General features: G+C 36.9%; 1 protein-coding gene across 4 annotated transcripts in view; it reads left to right on the top strand.

Moving 5' to 3' along the window:
* The window catches only part of PPP3CC (protein phosphatase 3, catalytic subunit, gamma isozyme), an 84,087-nt gene that overhangs the window by 18,957 nt on the left and 39,766 nt on the right, over window positions 1-25,364 (top strand). For all 4 annotated transcript variants that reach the window (XM_015557755.1, XM_015557756.1, XM_015557754.1 and 1 more), the window contains exons 2-5: window positions 5,245-5,442; window positions 5,992-6,116; window positions 15,320-15,431; window positions 25,184-25,329. In XM_015557755.1, coding sequence (XP_015413241.1) covers window positions 5,415-5,442; window positions 5,992-6,116; window positions 15,320-15,431; window positions 25,184-25,329 — 411 coding nt within the window. In that variant the 5' untranslated portion in view covers window positions 5,245-5,414. The remainder of the gene's footprint in view (window positions 1-5,244; window positions 5,443-5,991; window positions 6,117-15,319; window positions 15,432-25,183; window positions 25,330-25,364) is intronic.

Here is a 25,364-nt window from a genome sequence, read left to right as displayed (position 1 = left end):
AGCAAAAAAAAAAAAAAAAATGAAACTAGACCACCAACTTACACCATACACAAAAATAAACTCAACATGGATAAAGGACTTAAACATAAAACGGGAAACCATAAAAATATGTGAGGAAACCACAGGCAGCAAAATCTTAGACGTATGCCAAAGCAATATCTTCACTGATACAGCTACTAGGGCAATGGAAACTAAAGAGAAAATAAATCAATGGGACTACATGAAAATAAAAAAGCTCTGCACAGCAAAAGAAACCATCAAAACAAGAAAGCCCACTGCTTGGAAGAACATATTTGCCATTGTTATCACTGATAAGGGTTTAATCTCCAACATTTACAGGGAACTCAACAACTTAACAAAAGGAAGATAAACAATTCAATAAAAAAATGGGCAACAGACCTAAAGAGATACTTTTCAAAAGAGGACATAAAGAAGGCCAAAAGACATATGAAAACATGCTCAAAGTCACTAATCATCCAAGAGATGCAAATCAAAACGACAATGTGGTACCTCTCACACCTGTCAGAATGGCTATCATCAACAAATCAACAAATGACAAGTGCTTGCGGGGATGTGGAGAAAAAGGAACTTTTGTGCACTGCTGGTGGGAATGCAGACTGATGAAGCCACTGTGGAAAACAGTATGGAGTTTCCTCAAAAAATTAAAAATGGAACTCCCATTTGACCCAGGGATCCCACTTCTAGGAATATATCTCAAGAGACTAGAAACACCAATCAGAAGGGATATATACACCCCTATGTTCATAGCAGCACAATTTACCATAGCTAAGATTTGGAAACAGCCTAAGTGCCCATCAGCAGATGAGTGGATTAGAAAACTGTGGTATATCTACACGATGGAATACTATGCTGCCGTAATAAAGAAGGAATTCTTACCATTTGCAACAGCATGGATGGAACTGGAGAGCATTATGGTAAGCGAAATAAGCCAGTCAGAGAAAGATAAATATCACATAATCTCACTCATTTGTGGAATATAATGAACAACATAAACTGATGAACAAAAAGAGATCCAGAGACAGAAGCATCGATCAGACTGTCAAACCTCAGAAGGATGGTAGGGGAGTGTGAGGGTAAGGGGAAGAGATCAACCAAAGGACTTGTATGCATGCATATAAACCTAATCAATGGACACAGACAACAGGCAGGTGAGGGCATGAGTGGGGAGTGGGGGGTAATGGGGAGATAAGGACACATGTAATACCTTAGTCAATAAAGAAAAAAAAAGAATTTTGGCTTCTGAACATAGCTAGGAATAATGTGAGGTGAGGTTAAAGTAGAAGATTCTCTTTTCCTAATTTGACAGATACTGATATTATTTGCTCTAATCTAAAAATCAAGGACTCTTGTACTTTCTTTTATGCATGTCCCAAGCCAATCTTAATTCCTCTTAAGGTCCCTGGCTCAGCTGTGTCCCATTTCTCTTAGCTGGGCATAATCCCTTAATTCATTTCAACCTTCCTTTTGCTTTCATTTAACTAAGTGACTTGTTTACTTGTTTTATTTAAAATAAGTTTTAACTGAAGAATTTGAGAGGAAGAAAAAATATCTTTCTGAATTCTTCCCCCAAGAGCTCTTTAGGTTGTTATCACCTCTAATTACATAACTTTTATAATATATAGTAGTAAGGAACATTGGTTTTCTATTTTGCAAACTGTTCTCTGATTGCAACTGGAGGAAACTGATTTTTATTAGTAATAATACTATTGGTAGAAGTTAAATAATATCTGTGTATAGTACTGTGTATAGTACCTCTGTTATGATACTTTTTTATGATTACAGCATATTTGATTTTATCTTATTTCATGTTGTTTTTAGTTTGTTAACCACTTTCTTTGATTTACAAAGTGGGATATTTAAAGATGCAGACTTTCTGTGGGGTTCATTTCAAAACTTGGAAAGGGCTGAGAATACGAGTTTAAAGAGGTAAATTGAGTATAAAAAGAAGAATGATTAACTGTGTACTCTTTCATTTTTCTATTTTTTGTATCAAGATTTCAGAGTATGGTAATTCTCAGAAGTCATCTCTAATAAGTTAGATTAAGTGTAGCTCTTGATTGAGCCTCATGTAAATTTCTCTTTTAAAAAGGTTCTCTAAAGCTTATACCCTTTTTTTGGTAATTATTTCTATTTTTTATTATAAGGATTTCAAACATATTTTAGTGGTAGAGAGAACTCATATTATGAACTTCCAAGTGAGCATCACTCATTTATTCCATTGCTTAGTCCCTGCCCCCTATCTTCATATAATTACATCAAATAGCATATAATTCATCTGAAAATGTTTCAGTAAGACTCTCTAAACTATAAAAGATTTTGTTGTTGTTATTGTTGTTAAGCACAACTGTAATACCATTACATTTTAGTAAAAATTTAAGGAAACCTGTTTAGGACTAACCTTTCACTCTGTCTTGGAGACTCACCAGATAAATAAAGACTCATCATACTATTTTTGTTTTATTTTAGAAGTAGATTATTCTATTAAAATAGTATATTGATAGCCCATCTGAATAACCAAGACTCATTTATCCCTCAAATTGGGATACTTTGAGAGTAAAAGGGGGCACTATTAACAATTATGCTAGGAGAACAGTTGAAATCTAGGATGGTCCTGGGTGAACTGGGCTATCTCAAGGTAATATTTACTGGTTGAATAGGTACTATAATTTTTTAAAATATATTTTATTGATTTTTTACAGAGAGGAAGGGAGAGGGACAAAGAGTTAGAAACATCCATGAGAGAGAAACATCCATCAGCTGCCTCCTGCACACCCACTACTGGGGATGTGCCCGCAACCAAGGTACATGCCCTTGACCGGAATCGAACCTGGGACTCTTCAGTCCACAGGCCGACGCTCTAGCCACTGAGCCAAATGGTCAGGGCACCTACTATCATTTTTTTATTGAGCTTTGAATACTCAAAATGAGTCAAGTGGTAGCGAAGAGCATGATTAAGCTTACTGTAGGACTTTCTTTACTTGTAAATAATACAAATTGGTATAGCTAGATCAAGTCTAAAATTTTTTAAGTGCCTGTAGATTTCAACTTTGTTCTTTAAAAATTTTAAATTACTTTATTTTGCAATTATATTTGACATTCAATATTATTTTATGTTAGTTTTAGGTGTATAGCATAGTAGTCAGTGATTCCCCTGATAATTCTAGTACCCACCTGACACCATGCATAGTTATTACAATATTATGGACTATATTCCCTATACTGTGCTTTATATCCTGTGACTATTTTGTCACTACCAATTTGTATTTCTTAATCCCTTCACCTTTTCACCCAGCCCTGAACTTGGTTCTTAATAACACTTCCATAAAGCTAGAAGTTGAACCACCAGACATAATTCACAAATTAAAATGAATCTCTCGCCGAGACCGGTTTGGCTCAGTGGATGGAGCGTCGGCCTGCGGACTGGGGGGTCCCGGGTTCAACTCCGGTCGGGGGCATGTGCCTGGGTTGCGGGCACGTCCCCAGTGGGGGGTGTGCAGGGGGCGGCTGATTGATGTTTCTCTCTCGTCGATGTTTCTGGCTCTCTATCTCTCTCTCTTCCTCTCTGTGAAAAATCAATAAAATATATTTTAAAATGAATCTCTCCTTTTAAATTTGTGGTTAATAGACTTGTGGCTATTAGATAACAAGGAATCTAAAATAGACTACATCGCCAATTTAAAAATGTCAAAAATTTTTTGTTATAGTTGCTAATTCACCATAATCCTCCTCCTATATAATAAAAGGCTAATATGCAAATAGACCAAAAGGCGGACTGACCATTCACTATGACGTGCACTGACCACCAGGGACAGATGCTCAATGCAGGAGCTGCCCCCTGGTAGTCAGTGTGCTCCCACAGAGGGGATGCCACTCAGCAAGAAGCCGGGCTCATGGGTGGCTAGAGCAGCTGTGGTGGCGGGAGCCTCTCCTACCTCTGTGGCAGTGCTAAGGATATCTGACTGACATCCCCCAAGGGCTCCTGGACTGAGAGAGGAAGCAGGCAAGGCTGAGGGGACCCCACCCCCACCCCCAGTGCACAAATTTTGTGCACTGGGCCTCTAGTATCATATAAACTTTATATCCAGCATAATCTGAAGTTAGTTGTTAACATTTCCAGATTAGAAAACACAACTAGACCTCCCATATCTGTTCTTTTTAAGATTGTTATAGCAAGTTATTCTCAGGAAGAGCTCCATTCTATTAGTAGTGTTCTTGTTACCAGTAATATTTTAAGTAAGTACCTTTTTAAAGAATAAAGTATACATCTATGATTCCCTTGAGCAGGAATTGAAGTCAAACTTCTGGAACAAACTTCTGGTTTCCTTAGGTCAGTCTTTTGGAAGAAGTAAATTCCCTTTTAGTGTTGCGATTTCCTTTCCTTTGTTTTTATTTTTAACCACTGTTTTATTTGTAAGATCTTTTTCATAGATAAAAGATATTCACATCATCTAGTCCCTTGTCTCACTTTTAGCTTACTGAATCAGATTCAAGTCTTGAATGTTTATATGAAAAAATTATACTTTAAATACGCATATATCTTAAATGACTGACTTTAATTTTTATTATTATTGATTTGAGAGAGAGAGAGAAACCAGTCTGTTGTTCCACTTATTTATGCATTCATTGGTTGCTTCTTGTATGTACTCGGGCCAGGGATCGAACCCGTAATCTTAGTGTATTAGGACGATGCTCTATCCAACTGAGCTACCTGGCCAGGGCTCCTTAAATGACTGACTTTAACTGTGGCCTTTTAAAAAAATTATATCCAATCATTTATAATATATGGTATTTTGGATTTTTTTTCCTACATAGTTCTGGTGGTATGGATGTGATATAATCTCTCTATATAAAAGCCTAAGTGACCAGCCAATTGGCCAGTACCTATGACGTGCAATGACCACTGGGGGGCAGATGCTCATTGCAGGAGCTGTTGAGCTGTGGTGACTTGGCAGCTGTGGTTCTTGGGTAACGCACCGGGAACCAGAGAGGAGGGAGTACAATTCTGGGGTGTGTCACCCGAGGACCACCCTCTCGCAATCTGGGACCCCTCAGGATGTCAGAGAGCTGGTTTGGGCCCGATCCCCACAGGCCAGGCCGAGGGACCCCACCGGTGCATGCCTGTAGTGATGATATATTATGCTTAATTTGTTACGTTAAAGAAATGTGTTCATGGTTTTGCTCTATACATTTAAGTATTTTAAATGATTTTTTCTCTTTCTCTAGCTGTCCCTTTCCCTCCAACCCAAAGGCTTACTTTGAAGGAAGTCTTTGTAAATGGGAAACCTAATATTGATGTCTTGAAGAACCATTTGGTGAAGGAAGGGCGAGTGGAAGAGGAAGTAGCCTTAAAGATAATCAATGATGGGGCTGCTATCCTGAGACAAGAGAAGACTATGATAGAAGTAGAAGCTCCAATCACGGGTATGAGAAGATTTTGCATGGTTGCACTTAGATTTGAGCTAATTTAAGAAATGATCACAAATAACCAACTAAAATGTGTTGTCATTTTTCTAAGAATTATGAGACCGTTTTAGGATTGTTTAGTATGTTTTCTGTTCACTGAAGAAATACAATTTAAAATGTTTGTTATTTCCAGTAGAAGTATTCAGTGTTGATAGATTGACTATAGTTATAGAGCAGTCCAGTCTAAAGCAAAAGTGATTTGAAAGTTAAACTTTGATCCCTATTGGTGTAATGCCCTTTCCTTTCTTTTTTAAATATGTTTTTATTGATTTCAGAGAGGAAGGGAGAGGGAGTGAGAGATAGAAATATCAGTAAGGAGAGAATCATCAGTTGGCTGCCTCTTGCATGGCCCCACTGAGGAGCGAGCCTGAAACCCAGGCATGTGCCGTGACCAGGAATCAAACCATGACCTCCTGGTTCATAGGTCTACACTCAACCACTGAGCCATGCCAGCTGTCTCTTTTCTAAGACATAATTTTTTACCTCACCCAATGTTTTTTTTTCTAGTGTGTGGTGACATTCATGGACAATTCTTTGACCTGATGAAGTTGTTTGAAGTTGGAGGATCACCTAATAACACACGCTACCTCTTTCTGGGTGACTATGTGGACAGAGGCTATTTCAGTATAGAGGTAAAAATTAAACTGGATGTGTTGGAGCTATCATATTGTGTTTTTAAAAAAATTTGCTTTCCTTTCTTTAGTAAAAAACAAATTCAAATGAGAACATTGGCAGAATTTATAAATTTTGTTACTTTCAGTCATTAAAGTGAGAGAAATGTTTTGATATAAAAGTTTTTTTTCTTTTTTTAGCTAGTAGAAAGTCTAACAAATAGAAGGCCTTGCAAATAAATTAAATGATTACTAACCTTTCCTCTTTGAAGATAGTACATGGGCTGTATATAAGTTACATAAATTGCTATTCACCTTAAATAGGGCTTGAATTAGCTAACCTTAATTACAAGATCATAAGCTGCTGGGCTACAGTTAAATCTTAGATTAACTGCCAATGGTAAATAAGCAGGTGCTTAGCTTATTAAAGGAATAATTTCTGATGCTATTACATATAGTAAGCACTTAATAAATGTTCATTGAAGGAAAATTATTAATTAATAAAGTTAACTTAAAACCTTACAATTTACTTTTATATATTTTGAAAATTGAATGATGAGAGGAAAAAGGTTACAATTAAAACAAACTATAAGTTTTTATGTATAAAAGAAAAAATTGTTTTAGAACCTAATGCAAGGGCTTGAGTATAATGGAACCACAACATATTCATATTTAATGACCATTGATTAAGCTGTACATACGTGGCAAATAAAAGAAGTAATTTTGAAATAGTGTGGGTGATTGGATTTATAATGTTCCTGGAATAAGCACGACATGAGGAAATTGAGTCTGCTTGCTATTCTTGTAGTATTTAGTTTTGCCTCTCCCTCAGACTGTGAGAATCTCACTGTACTAAGTATGTTTCTGGTGGTTAAAGGTTTATTGTTCTTGCAGCATCACTCCTAAATACAGCCCAGCTACCTCGCCTGGTGCTCAACCAGAGAAGCAGCAGCAGTTCTAAAACTGCCGAAAAAATAAATGACAAGAGAAAGACCTTACTCTTTAGTTAGGTAGGCAGTCTAAACTCATGAATCAGAAAAGTTCAGTGTTATTTGCCAGTGCCTCATATTCATTTACTGTCATCTGTGAGGACAAAGGTTAATGATGGTATGCACCTTTTTCCTACTGCCCAGTAAATTCCTAGTCTTTAAATAGGAACCTGGGATGGGAAGAGATTATACTTGTAAACTATATTATTGAACAGCTTTCCTATTCTTATTTCCTATTCACTTTGTATTAGACAGTGAGCCAAAAGTATGGATGTTTGAAAGTCACATTGAATATTTACTTCTTTGTGTGTTTGCTAGCCATACAGTGGTTCTCAACCTTCCTAATGCTGCGACCCTTTAATATAGTTCCTCATGTTGTGGTGACCCCCAACCATAAAATTATTTTCTTTTTTTAATTTTTATTTTTTAATGTGACCCAACCATAAAATTATTTTCGTTGCTACTTCATAACTGTAATGTTGCTACTGTTATGAATCGTAATGTAAATATCTGATATGCAGGATGGTCTTAGGCGACCCCTGTGAAAGAGTCTTTCGACTCCCAAAGGGGTCACGACCCACAGGTTGAGAACCGCTGCACTAGGAGGTGTTAGAGGCTGAAGAGAAGAATACAGAACTTAATGAAGTTTTAATTAGTCATTTAATGAAACAACTTTTTAAAATCCTTATCCAAGGATATGTTTATTGATTTTAGGAAGAGAGGAAGAGAGAAAGAGAAAGAGAAGGAAACACTAGTGTGAGAGAGAAACATCAATTGGTCCCATAGGTGCCCCAACCAGGGATCAAACCTGCAAACTTTTTGGTGTATGGGATGACACTCCAACCAACTGAGCCACCTGGCTGGGCTGAAACAACTTTTTAAAAAGATAAATATTGTGCCATATTTTCTTCCAAATTAACTCACATACTTCAAAAAGTTTTAGTCCATTGGTATATTTAAGAAACCATATATAAAAACCCACAATGATTTTTATACACTACTAGATACCTGGTGCACAAAATTCATGACTTGGGGATGGGGGTTCCTCAGCCTGGCCTGTGCCCTCTCACAGTCCGGGAGCCCCGTGATCAATCGCCCCAAAGAGGTAGGCCCTGCTCACCCTGCTGGGGCTCCATGATGGATTGCCCCCGCAGAGGCCCTGCCCACCTGCCACAGCGCCGCCACGGGGTAGCCTGGGCCTGATTGATCAGTCACCCCACCGGCTGGTGGCCTCAGCCTCCCTCTGCAGGGCGATCATGGGGCAATGGCTGGGCCCCCAACCAATCACATCACACCCACCTTGGCTGGCATGGCACCAGTGGGTGTCATAGTGTGGCCATCTGGAAGGTTGTCTGCACAGTTGTTCTGCTGTTTGGTCATTCTGTTGATTTGCATATTATACATTTATTATTATAGATAATATATTTAGAATATTTTATTACATATTTTTGCTTTTTTTAAAAGAATTTTAAAAATATTTTTATTGCTTTCAGAGAGGAAGAGAGAGGGAGAGAGAGAAACATCAATGATGAGAATCACCGATTGGCTGCCTCCTACACAACCCCCACTGGGAATTGAGCCCGCAACCTTGGCATGTGCCCTTGACCAGAATCGAGCCTAGGACCCTGCAGTCTGAAGGCTGACACTCTATCCACTGAGCCAAACAGGATAGGGTTTGTTACATATTGTTTTCCTCACTCATCAACAAATGTTTCTTGAGTACCCATGGGGGTGTGGCCAGCCTGGGTGAGGGGCTGATGGCTGTTTTCAGGCTGGCCATGCTCCCCTGTGACCCAAGCTCCCAGCCTCTCCTTTTTTTTTTTCTGGGATTTATTTATCTTCTATAATTGAAACTTTGTAGCCTTGAGCAGAGACCATGGCAGGCCAGGGCAGGCGGGAAGCTTGGCTTCCTCCATTGCCAGGGGCAACCCAAGCCTCCTGCTCACTCCAACTCTGTGGCTGCCGCCATCTTAGTTGGGTTAGTTTGCATACTCGCTCCTGATTGGCTTGTGGGCGTGGCCTGTGGGAATGGCTTGAGTGTAGGGGAGGAATGGTTAATTTGCATGTTTCTCTTTTATTATATAGGATAGATGTCTCTATTTAAGTTTTATAAGGTTTATTTTGCAATGTCTGTCTCAGATAAAATGTATATATATATTTTGATTTCAAAATTCCATTTTTGAGAAATCATACTTCAGGTGCACTCATAATCATGTACAATGGCATATGAATTAATACTTTATGACAATAACTGAGAGGTTCCACTGGCATTTAATAAGCAGTGTCCAGGTATATAAAACATACTGCACTATTTGGGAAAAGTATGCTTTCCAAAAAAGTAGTATCCATGTAGAATAACAGCCTTAAATTCGGAGAATATGATGAAGAGAAAGCAAAGCAAAGTCTTTTACTGTGTTTTTATAAGGAGAGTGACATCATAGCTTTGTGTAGTGTCTATCAAAATCAGATCAGAGGGACAGGAGTAGCTCATTTAGATAGAGATCAGGCAAAGCCTATCTGAGAAGGTAGTGTTTGAACAGGAACTTGTCTGACTTGAGGGAATGATCCATGCAAAGAAGGTGGGGTAGGAAGTACATTTTAGGCCAGTGATGGCAAATCTTTTGAGCTTGGTGTGGCAGCATTTTGAAAAACCCTAACTTAACTCTGGTGCCGTGTCACATATAGAAATTTTTTGATATTTGCAACCATAGTAAAACAAAAACTTATATTTTTGATATTTATTTTATATATTTAAATGCCATTTAACAAAGAAAAATCAACCAAAAAAAATGAGTTCACATGTCACCTCTGACAGGCGTGTCATAGACTCGCCATCACTGTTCTAGGCAGAGGACAGACGTGTAAATGTTCAGAGGCAGGAGCAAGCTTAAGCCAGTTCACAAATAGTAACAAGTAGTAACAGTTCACAAGTATGTACCTTATACCAACTGGTCGAGTGGTCGTTATAGTCATTTCGCCATTATGGTCATTGGGCTTTTATTATACAGGACTAGATGCCTGTTGCACGAAGAGATTCGTGCAATAGGCCTTCTCTTCCCTTGGCTGCTGGCACCAGTTTTCCTCTGGCACCCGGGACCCAGGCCTTTGCTCTGGCTGGGCTCCAGCCAGAGCCTCCCCCCTCCCCACCCCGCCCCCCAGCTGTCAGGCTTCACGGCTCCGTTGATCTTAAGGGTGCTGTGGCTGGACAGAATAATGACCAAGGGGAAGATATAGGCCATGTATGAGCGAGAGGCAGGATTTAGGTCATGTCAGGCCTTGCCAGCCATAGCATGGAGTTTGGGTTTTATTCTGAATGTGATAGGATGCCATTAGAGAAATTTTTCTTTTGATCAGGGGAGTGATATTTATGTTTTAAAATAATTTCTCTGTCTGCTATGTCATAAATTGACTATAGGAGCCCATAAGTGGGTGTAGAAAGGCCATTAAGAATGGGCAAAAGATATTGGTGACTTAAATTAGGCATTCGAGAAGCATTTGGATTAAGAATTTTGAAATCTTTTCTTCTTGGGAGGTGGGAAATTTTCTGTTGAATTAATCAAGCTCCTAAGGTCATGGCACATTTATTACTCATCTTTGCCAAATCTCTCCCTGGTTTTTGTCTTTTTCCTTCTCTGTGACTTGTATTTTCCTTACTCTCTCTCCCTCGCACACATGTTTCTGTTGTACTTGGTATATGCCTCAGAATACATATAATACATTAATTTTTTTTAACATACAAGTCTTTTCTGAATGAAATGTTTTAATTTTACATAAATGTGGCTCTCAAAATTTAACCTGTGTCATAAATATCTGGAGGACTTGTTCAAAAGCAGTTTGCTGGAACCCACTCCAGAATGCCTCGTTCATTAGATCTGGGGTAGAGCCTAAGAATCTCTTACAAGTCCCCACATTGTGATGATGCTCCACACTTTGAGATGAACGTGACCACACTGAGAACCATAGCTGGAGCTCTATTTCTGTTTTGTTTTTCACTTACTATGTTTTAAAGATCTATCCAGGTTGCTGTATATCTCAACTTCATTGCTTTCTGCCTGCTGTATAGTATTCCATTATACATAGCTGACATTTTTATTCTCAATTCTTAATGGTGGACACCTACGTTGCTTCCAGTTTCTTTCTATAATGAACACTGCTTATGATGTAAATCCCCTTAAGGTCTCATGTTTTAGTTTTTCTATGGTTTATGAGCAAGAGTGGGATAGCTAGAGGAAAGGGTATATAGCTTTATACTTGAACTGACTATTGCCAGAGCACTCATCAGAATAGCTATACCAGCCTATGCTCCTGCCGATAGCATCTAAGAGTTCATATTTCCTCACATCCCTTTTCCCAGAATTTGGTTTTATCTCATTTTCTAACATTAACCAAAATGATGGGTATAAAGTAGGATCTTATCATTATTTCAAATAATATTTTTCTAATTCCTAGTGAAATTGAACATCTCATATTGTAACCATCCCACTCTTACAATCACTATTAAGAGTTTCTTTTAAGACCTTTCAGAGGTAGGGTAAGCATATCTAAGCATATTTACATAATTGATTTTTAAGAAATAAGTGCTTATCACTGTACACTTCCCATTAAGTGCTTTTTATCTGAGTCCCACTGATTTTGACATGTATTGTTTTTATTATCATTCAGTGTTTTACATTTTAAGAATTCTTTGTAGCTCTAAGTCAATGAAGGTGTAGTATGTATTATTGTTTCCAGTCATGCAGGATTTTTTGAAGTTGGTATCTTATGATTCTAATGTAATTTGATTAGAGAACATGATATGAATAATATGCATTCTTTGGAATTTATTGAGACTCCCTTTGTGATGGAGAACATGGTAGAGTTTTATGGCTATCCCATATGTTCTTGAAAAGAATGCATTCTCTACTTGTTGAACCGTTTTGTATAACTTTGATTCTTTTTGTCTGCTTAGACTATGAGTTACTTTTGGGTTTCTGTCAAAATCTCCAACTACAGTTATTGATTTATCTGTTTCTCACCGTAGTCCTATCAATTGTTGCTTGTGTTATGAGGCTATATGTGAAATATGTATGTTTCATGGTTAGCATATACTATAAATCTTCATTATTCATGAATTCTGTATTTGTGTATATACCTCCTTGCTAAAATTTACTTGTAATCCCAAAATCAATACACATAATACTTTTTGAGGTAGGCCCTCTCAGCAGAAGGAGCTAGGAAATATATACACATACATTCATATTTTTATTTATTTCATTACCTATTTGTGTTATCTTAAAAAGCGTGAGTCCATATGATACCTCTGATTCCAATCCATCACAAGGTTCATTTTAGTCTTCCCTCTTTTCTGGCTCTCAATATAGTCATTTTTCTACTCGATTCCAGTGTACCCATAAAATGGGTACATGGCAGCCAACTCATACTGTGAAAAACTAACTAAAGTTACAGTATTTGTGTATATTTCTTTGTGTCTTTAGCCTTGTATGCAATCAACATGCTGTTTTCCAAAGTTACTTTAATTAGTTCCCTCCTCTCCTCCTCTTCTTTGTTGCTTTGTTATTCATTTATAATACAGTTAAGTTCATTTGTTACTATTTATATTTCATTTTGGTTGATTCAGTTACTTATTTTGGGAGGCATATGTAAATCATTACAGGACTGAGGTTCTGGAGTTCAAAGCTGTCCAGAAAGGTATGCTTTGAGAAGTGTCACTTCCTCCTGATCCTTCCTAACCTATTCCCACTTTCCCCTCCTTCCCACCCTTTTCTTCTGTGCTCCCTGTAAGTAACCGATCTCGATAGTTGTTGTTGTTAATTTATTTCAGAGAGGAAGGGAGAAGGAGAAAGAGATAGAAACATCAATGATGAAAGATAATCATTGATTGGCTGCCTCCTGTATGCCCTCTTACCGGGGATCAAGCCTGCAACCCGGCATGTGCCCTTGACCACAGTCGAACCCGGGACTCTTTAATCCGCAGGTCGACACTCTATCCACTGAGCCGAACCAGCTAGAGCTGATCTCTTTAGTTTTTGATTTATGCTTCCTGTATTTCTTATGCCCATGTGTACTTCTTATATCCCCTTCTTTATTGCATTAACAGTAGCTTTTATGCTTTTTTCACTCAACATTATATCTTGGAAATCACTCCAAATCAGTTTAAAGAGATCTTTCTCACTTTTTTTTTAATAGCTTCATAGTACTTCATTCTGTGAATGTACCATAATCTGCTCAACTTCTCTCCTATGTATGATTATTTACATTGCTTCCAGTATTTTGCTATTGCAAATCATGCTGCAACCTTGTGAATATGTATTTTCTTATTGTTGGAGGTGTATTTTCAGAGTAGACTCCTAGAAGTTATCAAAAGTTAAGTTTTGTCAGTTTTTGCCAAATTGTTTTTTTACCATGCAATTTTTAAAAAGTGGTCAAATTTACCCATCTTTCCCCCACCCCTTCAGATTTTTACTAGTTAGTTACAAAATTTCCCCCCACACTAAAGCTAAAGAAGAACTCACCCACAAATTTCTTCTAGAATTTGTATGGTTTCATTTTGATACAATTAAATCCCATTTCCATTAGTTATTTATTATATAAGACTAGAAGCCCGATGCACAACGGCTTTGTTTGGAATGGTGTCTGGAAGGTCGTTCAGCTGTTCGGTCTAATTAGCATATTACCCTTTTATTATCATAGATAGGGATCTAATGCTTTTTTTGAAATGTGACCAGTTGTCCCAGAGACATTAAGTACATCATTATTTTAGTAATTTGGGATGCCACCCTTACTATACACCAAATTTATATGTACTCAGATTAATTTCTGTACTATTTTATTTCACTGGTATATTTATATATATGCTAGTACCATTGCTTTAATTATAGAAACATGAGAGTCTGTTTTAATATTCAGTAAGGCTAGTCCCCCTCATAATTTCTCTTTCAGTGTTTTTTTTTTCTAGGTGTTTCCTGACGGTTGTATGTTTTTTTCTTCATGTAAATTTTAGTATCAGCTAAAATTAAAACTTCATGAATACCTTGTTGATATTTTTATTAGAATTGCAATGATATTATAAGTCAAATGAGGAAGAACTGCAATCTTTTAATGTTGAATCATCCTATCCAAGAATAGGGAATGTCTCTTTGCTTATATCTACTTTGTGTCTCTTGGGAAGGTTTTAAATTTTTCCTGGTATGAGATTTGCAAAGTTTTCTTGGTATGAAATTTGTACATAAATTTATTCCTATGTGTTTAATCTTCCTTACTGCTATTGTAAATGGAGTTTTCTCTACCATTGTGTTCTACTTATTTTGTGTATATGAAGGTTATTGATTTTATATGTTAATTTTATATTCTGCCCTGTTACTAATTTTTATTATTTGAGTTTTATCATTGATTTTTCTGGAGTTTTTCAAGTATACTATCATATTATGTTATCTGTAAATATAGGTAGTTTTTTTTTTCTTTACCCATTTTTAAGCCCCTAATTGATTGCTTTTATCTAATTCCATTGGCTAATACCTCTAAGTATAGTGTTGAATAATAGCAGAGATAGTGGTTATCTTTGCCTTGTTCCTGATTTTATTTATTTATTTTATTGTACCAGTGGTTGTTTATTTTATTTATTATTATTGTGTGTGTTTTTGTTGTTGTTAATCCTTACCTGAGGATATTTTTCCATTGATTTTTAGAGAAAGTGGAAGAGAAGGGGAGAGACACACAGAGAGAAACATTGATGTGAGAGAAACACATTGATTGGTTGCTTCCAGCACATGCCCAGAACCAGGGTGGGGGATTGAGTCTGCAACCAAAGTACATGCTCTTGATGGGAATCGAATCCTTCAGTTCTCAGGACGAAGCTCTATATCCACTGAGACAAACCAGCTAGGTCACCTTGTTCCTCATTTTAGTGGAAATGTCTCTAGTATTTCTCCATAAAATAAAATACAGGTTTTAGGAGTAAGTTATATATTATATATGTGTGGGTTGCTTTGTCACAGAGTTCTAGATACTTGTAAAGAACATGGAAACAGAAATTGAGAGATTTCTATGAAGGCTATTCTCTATGCTCTATCAAATTCTAGGGCAATGGCATATTACATTCAAAAGCTGAAGGGTTCATGTTTCAACTTGGGAATAGTAATAAGATATGCCATTACAAGTCATTTGAATTTATGTAAGTTATCTTTGTGCATTGTCATGGTCACAAATAAAAATTTTATGCTTGTATTTGTCTTGTAGTGTGTACTGTTTTTATGGAGTTTAAAGATTAATCATCCCAAAACACTGTTTCTGCTTCGGGGAAATCATGAATGCAGGCATCTTACCGAATATTTCACCTTCAAACAGGAATGTAAGTATAATCGCTTCTCCAGAACGTTTGTAGTTACCTTTTAGCTAGTCCTAAGATGAATCAGCTGTAATGAAAAAAGAAACTAATGGAGCTCAAGTGTTTCCTGTTTTGTTTTGTTTTCTGGTAAAAGCCAAAATTCCACCTTTTAACACATTTATTTTGAAAATAACTTTTGGGTTTATCCTCCTATTTTTATAAAGTATTACATTTGATATATTTGGAAAACATAGAAAAGTCCAAAAAAGATAAAAATTGTCCATAGTCATACCAATGAAAGATAATCACTACTCTCTCAATATTTGGGATGTAGTCTTCTATTCTTTTCTGTATATATAAAGACCTATCAAGAAATAGTTGAAAATAATTTTAAAAATAAATTTTGCTCATAGAGTTAGACTGTTTAATAAATTTCTCTTTTCACTTTATGTAATAGCATTTTTCCATATCATTAAATATTTTAATGTGACTTTAAAATGTTATTTTACTGTTTTTAAAGTATTTCATTTTATGAATGTATTATCATGTACTTAGCCAATTTAGTAACAACTATAGAACATGTAGGTTGTTTCCAACTATAAATAATATTATAATAATACTACTAGTATAAAAAAGGTTTCTTATTAAAGATAGAATTTTTTTGAAAGTCAATAAACATTACTAGCTGATTACAAACAAAACCCTCAACAATTTTTTTTACCAGAATCTACTTACTCACAATTGGCTCTTAACAAACATTCAGTGTGATGGTGACTCCAGTGGGGAATGTTTGAGAAAACTTGCCCCAGGGCATTTGCACTTACTGTTTCTTGTTTCCCCCAGATACCTATCTGCTTTTCAGACCTACACCCTTACTTCATTCATGACTTCTCTTCAGAGATTTTCTTCCCTGGTTGGTTTTCCTAAGTTTAACTCTCATCATTTTACTCTCACACACTGCTTTTTTTTTTTCCATCTACCAACAGCTGAAATTTTTATGTATTTTATATATAAATTTTATATGTTTTTTAACATATTTACTTGTTTATTGTCTTTATCTCTCACCGGAATTTAAGCTTCATGATGGCAGTGACATGCTGTGTTCACTGTTGTTTTCTGAGAAACAATATCTAATAACTCATAGGAGATGCTTACTAAATGTTGGTTGAATTAATTTGTTGAATAGAATGATCATTTATAATTTGTACCTTTAGGACAAACTCTCAGAAGATAATTACTAAGTCAGAGGGCATGAACATTTTGTTTTATTTATTTTGTTATTTTATTTTGTTATGTTTTGTTATGTTATTTTATTGAGTGTGGCTGTTCATGCTCACCAGAGGGTATTTCCCCATTGATTTTTAGAGAGAGTGGAAGAGAGAGAGAGAAAGACAGAGATAAATATTGATGTGAGAGAAACACATCAATTGGTTGCCTCCTGCACGAGCCCTGACCAGGGCCCAGGCCGGGAGGAGCCTGCATCAAGGTACGTGCCTTTGACCAGAATCGAACCCAGGACCCTTTGGTCTGCAGGCTGATGCTCTATCCACTGAGCAAAACCAGCTAGGGCTTTATTTTTATTTTTTAAATCCGCCCCCAATAATATGTTTGTTTCTATTTATTTTAGAGAGAGAGGAAGGGGAGAGAGAGAGAGAGAGAGAGAGAGAGAGAGAGAGAGAGAGAGAGAGAGAAACATCAATGTGAGAGAGAAACATCAATGGTTGCTTCCTGCATCAGCTGGGGATTGAACTCACAACTTTTTTGGTGCACGGTATGACATTCTAACTAACTGAGAGCCACCCGGCCAGGGCAGAGGGCATGAGCGTTTTAAAGACTTTTGATAAATACTTTAAATAGCCCTCCAAAGAAGTTATATATCAGTTTATACAGTGAAACAAAAATATTGAAATTTTAAAAAACAAAACAATTTTTTATTTCTAAAATATTAGCATGTTTTCTATAAAAACAATGAAGGTAAATTAAGTCTCTTAGGTCCTGTCTAGCTCTAAAATCTACCTCTCCCTAAGTATTCCTAAACATATACTATTACTTTGGTGTTCATATAATTGATAATTTGACTATGGATTTCACTTTGTGTCCTATTCATATTTTTCTGCAGATTACTATTTTGGGGGAACATGTTATAAAATATTTAAAGTTTTATTTCCAAAAGAATATTCAACACTGAAAAAACTTTTAAATTTATTTTCTGAGACTCAAGAGTTTATTCACCTTTCCACCCCCCATAAAAATATCTTTACTTATAGATGAATTACAGTTTGGTAGTGTCCCATATGCTCATCTTAACTTTGGTTGCTGACAACTTCCTACATTGGAGTTGCTGCTAGTTGTAATGGCAGTTCCAGTAGAACCGAAGAGGAAAGATAGTTCTTATAAGAAACGTTAGAGTATGAACACTTAAAAAAAATCCCTCTGACAGAAAAGTCAGCTACAGATGGGTAAGATACAGTACAGATCACTCCATCCCATGGGACTTATTAGAATAAGCACTGTAAATCAGTAGATAATCAGGGAGTTAAAAACATTGGATCTGCCTAACTGGTTTGGCTCAGTGGATAGAGTGTAGGCCTGTGGACTGAAAGGTCCCAGGTTCGATTCCGGTCAAGGGCATGTACCTTGGTTGCAGGCACATCCCCAGTAGGAGGTGTGCAGGAGGCAGCTGATCATCATAACTCTCTATCCCTCTCCCTTCCTCTCTGTAAAATATCAATAAAATACATTTAAAAACAAACAAACAAACATTGGATCTGTGGTGAGTTTTGTTTAAATTGATGTATTCCAAGAGCAGTTTTGGAATATCTATAAAGATTTTGACCCAGCAGTTTGACTTCTATGAATTTATCATGCAGATTATATTGTTTTCTTAATGCTGCATGACAAATTACCCCAAATGTAGCTGTTTAAGACAGCACACTTATTACCTCAGAGTTACTGTAGGTGAGGCGTCCAGGCACAGTATGGCTGAATTCTCTGCTCAGGGTCTCAGTGAACCAAAATCAAGGTGTTGCCAGGGCTGCAGTTTTCATCCAGAGCTTGGGGTCTTTTTCCAAGCTCACTAGTCACAATTGTAGGATTAAGGTTCCCATTTTCCTACTAGCTTTTGGGCCAGGGACTGCCCTCAGCTTCCAGAGACTGTGCAGTTCCTGGCATGTGGCTCCACAACGCTAAGTGCTTTCTTCCGGGCTGCCCGAGTGTGCGTCTCTCTGCCTTTCTCTTCTGTGATTAGCCAGCTGAAGGAAACCCTCTACTTTTCAAAGGCCAGCCTGATTAGGCCAGGCCTGTGTAAGGAAATGTCATCATGGGAGTTTCAACTTCCTCACAGGGTCCACCCCCTCACAGGGGCACAGATTATACAAAGGTGTAGGTCATTGCAGGCCATTTTAGAATTATATCTACCACACTGTCTACTCAAAAAGACAATAAGATATGGATTTATATGGCTGTTCATTGTAATAACAAAAAAGAGATAATGTCAATAAGGGCCTGCTTAAGTAAGTGGTAATACATCTAAAAAATGAAATATGAGGCAGCCGTTGAAAGATCAAGGTGGCTCTAGATATGGAGAGATGTTCGGGTATATTGTTAAGTGACAGAAGCCATTTGCAGAACATGTATAATGTGATCTCCTTTCTCAATTAAATGTATAATGTGCAGAAGAAATTGGTAATAGTGATTACCGATGGAGAGTTAGGTCAGGAGGACCTGCACTGCTTTAGTTACCTTTCATCACGACCATGCACTACTATTATAATATATGTTTTTAACTGGTCACTTTAAAATTACCCGGTTGGGGGGCCCAAGCATTTAAAAGGCTTTGTAAAGCACACAGGTAATTCTGTTTCATGCTGCTGGTTCAGAAGGCCCGAGACTTGGAAGGTTACTACTGCTTGTCATTTGAGAACCACTTCACCAGATAGTTTAAAAATTGGAAATATTTTGCATTGTTTTTCAAAGCCAATTTGCTTTACCTAGGAAAATTAAATAACGCGTATCAAGCAATTAACAAAGGCCCTGTAATGCTCAGTATTTAACATTAGAGAAGTAATGAAGAAAGCTGTCTCTGGATGCTTCGGTTCTGAATTGAGGCTCAGTTTTTTTAGTAACATTTTATCAATTCTTCCTCTATTTTCTAAGAGTTCTTTTTCCTTTTTCTTTTTCTTTTTTTTGACTAGTATAATTGATTCAAACTATTTTAGAAGGTGGAACAAGATGTTCAGGAAACATTGTAAGCATCTCATTTTGCACAGAATTTCTTAGTTTTTATTTACTTCTTACATACTTTAATTTAGTTAAACCAGATTTCTTTCTTTTTCTTTTATCTACCAGGATGCTCCATCTGTTTCATTCTAATACTGTATCTGAAATGTAAATAAATCTTGGAACAAGCACACAAATTCAAGTACAATTTTAAATTTTATTTCTATATAAAGAACGAGCATGTTTAGTGCTTTGCATGGGTGTTTTTACTGATAAGTTGATCTCTCTTAAAGAGCCATCATGACTTTTAGAAACACCACCTTATAATTACTAGGATGTGATGCTTAGTTCCAGATTGTACAGCTGCAGTCTTGTTAATATTTCTAAAGGGGGCAGGTGGAGACTTTTTTTTTTACCAGAATCGAACCTGGGACCCTTTAGTCCACAGTCTGACGTTCTATCCACTGAGCAAAACCAGCTAGGGTGGCTTTTCTTTTTTTAATATCAATTCTTATATTGCTTTATATTGAAGAGGATTTTTTTTGGTATTGCTTTAAATCTAGAGATAAATCGAGTAGCAAAGAAATGTGTAAGTTAATTTTTGACATGCAGGGTATGCCAAAAGTAGGTTTACAGATGTTTGTGCACGAAACAGTTTATTCTTTTTTAAAAAACATATTTTATTGATTTTTTACAGAGAGGAAGGGAGAGGGACAGAGATTAGAAACATTGATGAGAGAGAAACATCGATCAGCTGCCTCCTGCACAAGGGGATGTGCCTGCAACCAAGGTACATGCCCTTGACCGGAATCGAACCCGGGACCCTTCAGTCCGCCGGCTGACACTCTATCCACTGAGCCAAACTGATCAGGGCGAAACAGTTTATTCTTGTATTGTTAATTATTGGATTATTTTCCATACAAACAACTGTAAACCTACTTTTCCCCCACCCTGTACTTATCTTTGCAAAAACATTATTTTATATTTTTGGAAAGTAAGAAACCCAGTGCTTTTATGATTCCATCTCTTAGTCCTGCGTTCAAAAAGCTGTAGTTGACCAGCTTACAAATAGGTTTCAGAAATTCCTATAATTTTGCTAATGAAATAGTATTGTTGTGTTAGGTTGATTTAAAAAGAAAATATATTGCCCAGCCAGTGTTGCTCAGTGGTTGAGCATAGACCTATGAACCAAGGTAAGGGTTCACTTCCTGGTCAAGGCACATGCCCGGGTTGTGGGCTCGAACTCGAATGAGGGTGTGCAGGAGGCAACCATCAGTGATTCTTTCTCATCATTGATGTTTCTCTATCTCTCCCTCTCCCTTCCTCTCTGAAATCAATAAAATATTTTAAAAAATAAATATTATTTATCATTGTTCATAATAGCATTATTTATAGTAGCAAGAGATTGGTGTTGTTAGTTTGTGGTATATTCATAAAGTGAAATACTATGTACACATTAAAAAAAATAATTACAAAGCTCTTCCTGCGTAGATGTGACGTGATCTCCAAAATATGTCAAGTACGAAAAGCAATGCAAAACAGTGTGTATATGCTGCCATTTATGTAAAAAAACAAAAGGGTAATGTAAGACAAGGACAAATGTACATATCTGCATATGTATACATAAATTAGCTTTGTAAAGACACCAGGAAACTAGTTATACTGGTTGCCTGAAGAAAAGGGGTAAGAGGCACTGTGTATCCTTTTGTAGCTTTTAAATTTTAAGCCATGTAAATGTACTACCTTTTTAAAAACAAAAACAAATAAAATTAAAACAAATATGTAACCAATGGCTAGACCAGGTTGTGATTTTTTGTAAATAGTGATAACCTTCAAAATTATTTTTAAAGAATGTTGTTGAAAATTTTGTTTTGTTAATGTCGTATTACTGATACTAGTTAGAACAGTGGTTCTCAACTTTCCTAATGCCGCGATCCTTTAATACAGTTCCTCATTTTGTGGTGACCCCCAACCATAAAATTATTTTCGTTGCTACTTCATAACTGTAATTTTGCTACTGTTATGAATTGTAATATAAATATCTGATATGCAGGATGTATTTTCATGGTTACAAATTGAACATAATTAAAGCATAGTGATTAATTACAAAAACAATATGTAATTATATATGTGTTTTCCGATGGTCTTAGGCGACCCCTGTGAAAGGGTTGTTTGACCCCCAAAGGGGTTGCGTCCCACAGGTTGAGAACCGCTGAGTTAGAACTTGTATCAGTGTGATCTTATGAGTGATGTGCTTTTTCCCTTCATTATAGAAATAACTAGAGGACTGGTGCACGGATTCATGCTCTGGTTGGGTCCCTTGTCCTGGTCTGCGAGGATCGGGACGAAACCGGCAGTCTGGCATCCCCCAAGGGGTCCTGGATTGTGAGAGGGCACAGGATAGGCCGAGGGATCCCACCGATGCACGAATCCATGCACTGGGCCTTATGCATATAAAATACTTGGTTAATCTCTTCCTGCCTTCCCCTTTCCCTCTGAGATTCATCAGTCTGTTCCATGTTTCCATGCCTGTGGTTTCTGCTCCCATAGTTATCGGCTGGTCAGCCGGTCACTTAGGCTTTTGTATATATAGATAGATTGTTTATGGGATGGATCTTAACATTTGTCATGAAAATGAAGTCCTTGTGTAAGCTAATTTAACCTTTGGGAATTATATATTTGACCACTTAGAGTCTCCCATTAAATACTTACTTTAAAAATAATGTTAAGAGCATGAACAGGTTTGTGTTTCAGTTCTACCACTTAGTAGCTTGCGACTTTGGGCAAGTAAGCCAACTTCTTCAGCTTTTTAATAAAGATAGTAATTGTACCTACTTCATAGGCTTTCTGTGAGGATTAAATAAGGTAATTTTATTGGTTAACTTCTGTAGTACCTACTGTGTGCCAAACATTATTCAAAGCATTTTACATATATGAGTTATTTTAATCCTCATAGCAACCTTATAATGTAGGTAGGTATTATAATTATGCCCATTTTATGCTTGAGGAAATCAAGGCTAGTTAAGTATGCAGAGCCAAGGTTCAAATCCAGGCACTCAGGTTCCAGACTCTATTCTTTGACCATGATGCTGTGTTGAACACTTAGCTCTCTGATGGCATATTCACATTGTGAAACTTCAACAAATTTCAATAATAAATGTAATCTAATAATCAGTGTTACTATACAGAGATTACATATTCATCTAGAAAATACACCTAAACTAAGTCAAAGAAAAATATAGATATCTTCAACTTAACCTGTCAGAAAATAAAAATGCTATATTTATATACATATTACAGGTCCAGTGCACGAAATTTGTGCATGGGTCGGTTCCCTAGGCCTGGCCGGCGATCAGGGCGATTGGGGCCTTCCAGCTGCCAGCCAGGGCCTCCCTTCACTCTGCGCCAACCCCTGGTGGTCTTTGCATGTCGTAGCGATCAGTCTCTTGGTTAAACTCCCATGGGGACATTTTGCATACTAGCCTTATATATATATATATATTTCAAGAAAGTAAAAATGGTTATATTTTATAACCTGTTTTGTTCATGTGTCAATATAACATGAATTTCTTGTTGCTTAATTTGGTTTGTTACCTCCTGTATTATATAAAATGGGTTAAGACACTGTATTTCTTGCCTTCACTCTATAGATTTGGCATTCTTTTGGAAGTGGGCTAAGGAATTCTTTTGAAACTTAGGGTTCAAAGTCATTTTATTGATGTAAAAATGGTGTTGTGGAGCATGAATTAATACGTAATTTAAATCCCTGCCTATATGCAACCTTAGGACTCTTACAAAGGAATTCCTTATTGATGTTGGCAACAGAAAACTTTGGCTACAGGGATTTTCAGGAGAAAAAGTCAATCACTGGCCACAGATAAATGGGGTGTGTGTGTTTCTTGTTTGATTGTTTTTTTTCCCCAACAGACTTTATAGCCAATTATGGGTATACTTTTGAAATACCAAAATTTATAGTTTACAAATATAAAGCAGAATATAAGGATGTAATTGTAAGGAGATACAAAGATGCATAAGGCATGGCTCTTGTTAACTTGGATGCCATAATAGAATCAGCATATGTTGTGAAATGATCTTAACTGTTGTCATGGTAATACAGAATGCTATGAAAGTTTCTAAACTTTTAGTCCTCAAATCCTGATCACCCTATATCAGCAATAAAAAAATTTTTCATATTCAGGGCTAGAAAACATAATAACCCCAAATATGGCCCCCTGATTTACACATTCCTTTAGGGATCTCTCTCCAGTCATTCCTCCACCCATGTACAGCACTGGCCCAAATCTGGACCCATTACCCTCCACTTTTTTCCTCAAAGCCTTGCCAAAACTAGGCTCTGATTACTTAAACATGTCTTTTCTAAAAGCTTGGAGATTCCAAGAAGAAAATAAACAGAAATAATTACCAACTAGGTAATCTGAGTCACTTGCTATAGCTTTATTCTCTTGGCCCTGTAGACTCTGTCTCATTTTCACAGAACCTTGGAAGAAAATAAGGAGCTCACAGTTCTCGAGGGCTGCTGTTTACAACCTCTGGCCTTCTCTACCAATGCGCATCTCCAATCACAGCTTGACTTTTTGAAATCCAAGGCCAAGAAAGAAGAAAACATTCTCTTTCTCTTTAAACTAAAGGCATTTTCCAGCTATCACTTCATGAACTATTCTTTCTCTATGACTGTGGAGACCTTACTGAAGAACTTCCTTAACATGACAACCACATCAAAATATAATTCATTAAGATGAACATTTTTACCTAAAATAGAATCAGGGCATGATTTGCTTAAAGGCCTTAAAAGTCATGAACAAAAAGATGATTGACATTTTAGTGATGACTTTGAAAACCCCAGTTTCCATTTATATATGTTTAACACTCCCAGGGGATCTTTTTAGATCCAGCAAACTATTCAGGTTCATAAAACTACCACAGACCTTACTTGCCCTCCATCTACTTAGAAGGAGACCATCCAGGAAGGACAGCACCAGGCAACCCTTTTCACTGGCATTGTCCTCACAGGAGTGCTGCCTCACCTTCCTTTCATTCATCCCCTCCAAGTCACAGTTTAGGTACAAGGAAACGGTATCCACAGAGGGCACATTAGGGAGCCACCCTGGCTTAGAATTCCCATGTATCACAAGCAACAATATCTCTTGTAAAACTTTCTTGACATAGCTTCCAGACATCCCTTATGAGTCACTGCACTCAGAGAAGCCCTAAGCTATAGCTTCCTGCCAAGTAATTGTGCAACTTTTACCATAAGCAACGTTGCCTAATAACACAGCTGATATTCACCTTAGCTTTGCAGAGCAACAGAGCTAGAAAGTGAATCCAAGGTCACCCTTGTCTTTAAAGAAGTAGAGAGAGTTTGTTTACTCTTTATCCACAACGTTTCAAACATCTTTAGAAAGATTATTGTGTTTTCAAATATGCCTGAGATAAATGGCTTTGAAGTAACTTCATAAATCTTCTTCTGACCTATATCCTTTTTGATACATGATAAATTTTAGCTTTTCTTCCTCTGACTGTTTTTCCTTTTTTGATAGGTCAAATCAAATATTCTGAACAGGTATATGATGCGTGTATGGATACATTTGACTGTCTCCCTCTCGCGGCCCTCTTAAATCAGCAGTTTCTGTGTGTACATGGAGGGATGTCACCTGAAATTACTTGTTTAGATGACATTAGTAAAGTAAGTAATCTTTCATTATTCTCATGGGTTTTATA

The sequence above is a fragment of the Myotis davidii genome, unplaced genomic scaffold (genome assembly GCF_000327345.1).
Source record: "Myotis davidii unplaced genomic scaffold, ASM32734v1 scaffold448, whole genome shotgun sequence".
NCBI lineage: Eukaryota > Metazoa > Chordata > Mammalia > Chiroptera > Vespertilionidae > Myotis > Myotis davidii.
Note: the sequence above shows the minus strand (reverse complement) of the source record. Positions and strands in the feature narration are given on the sequence as shown.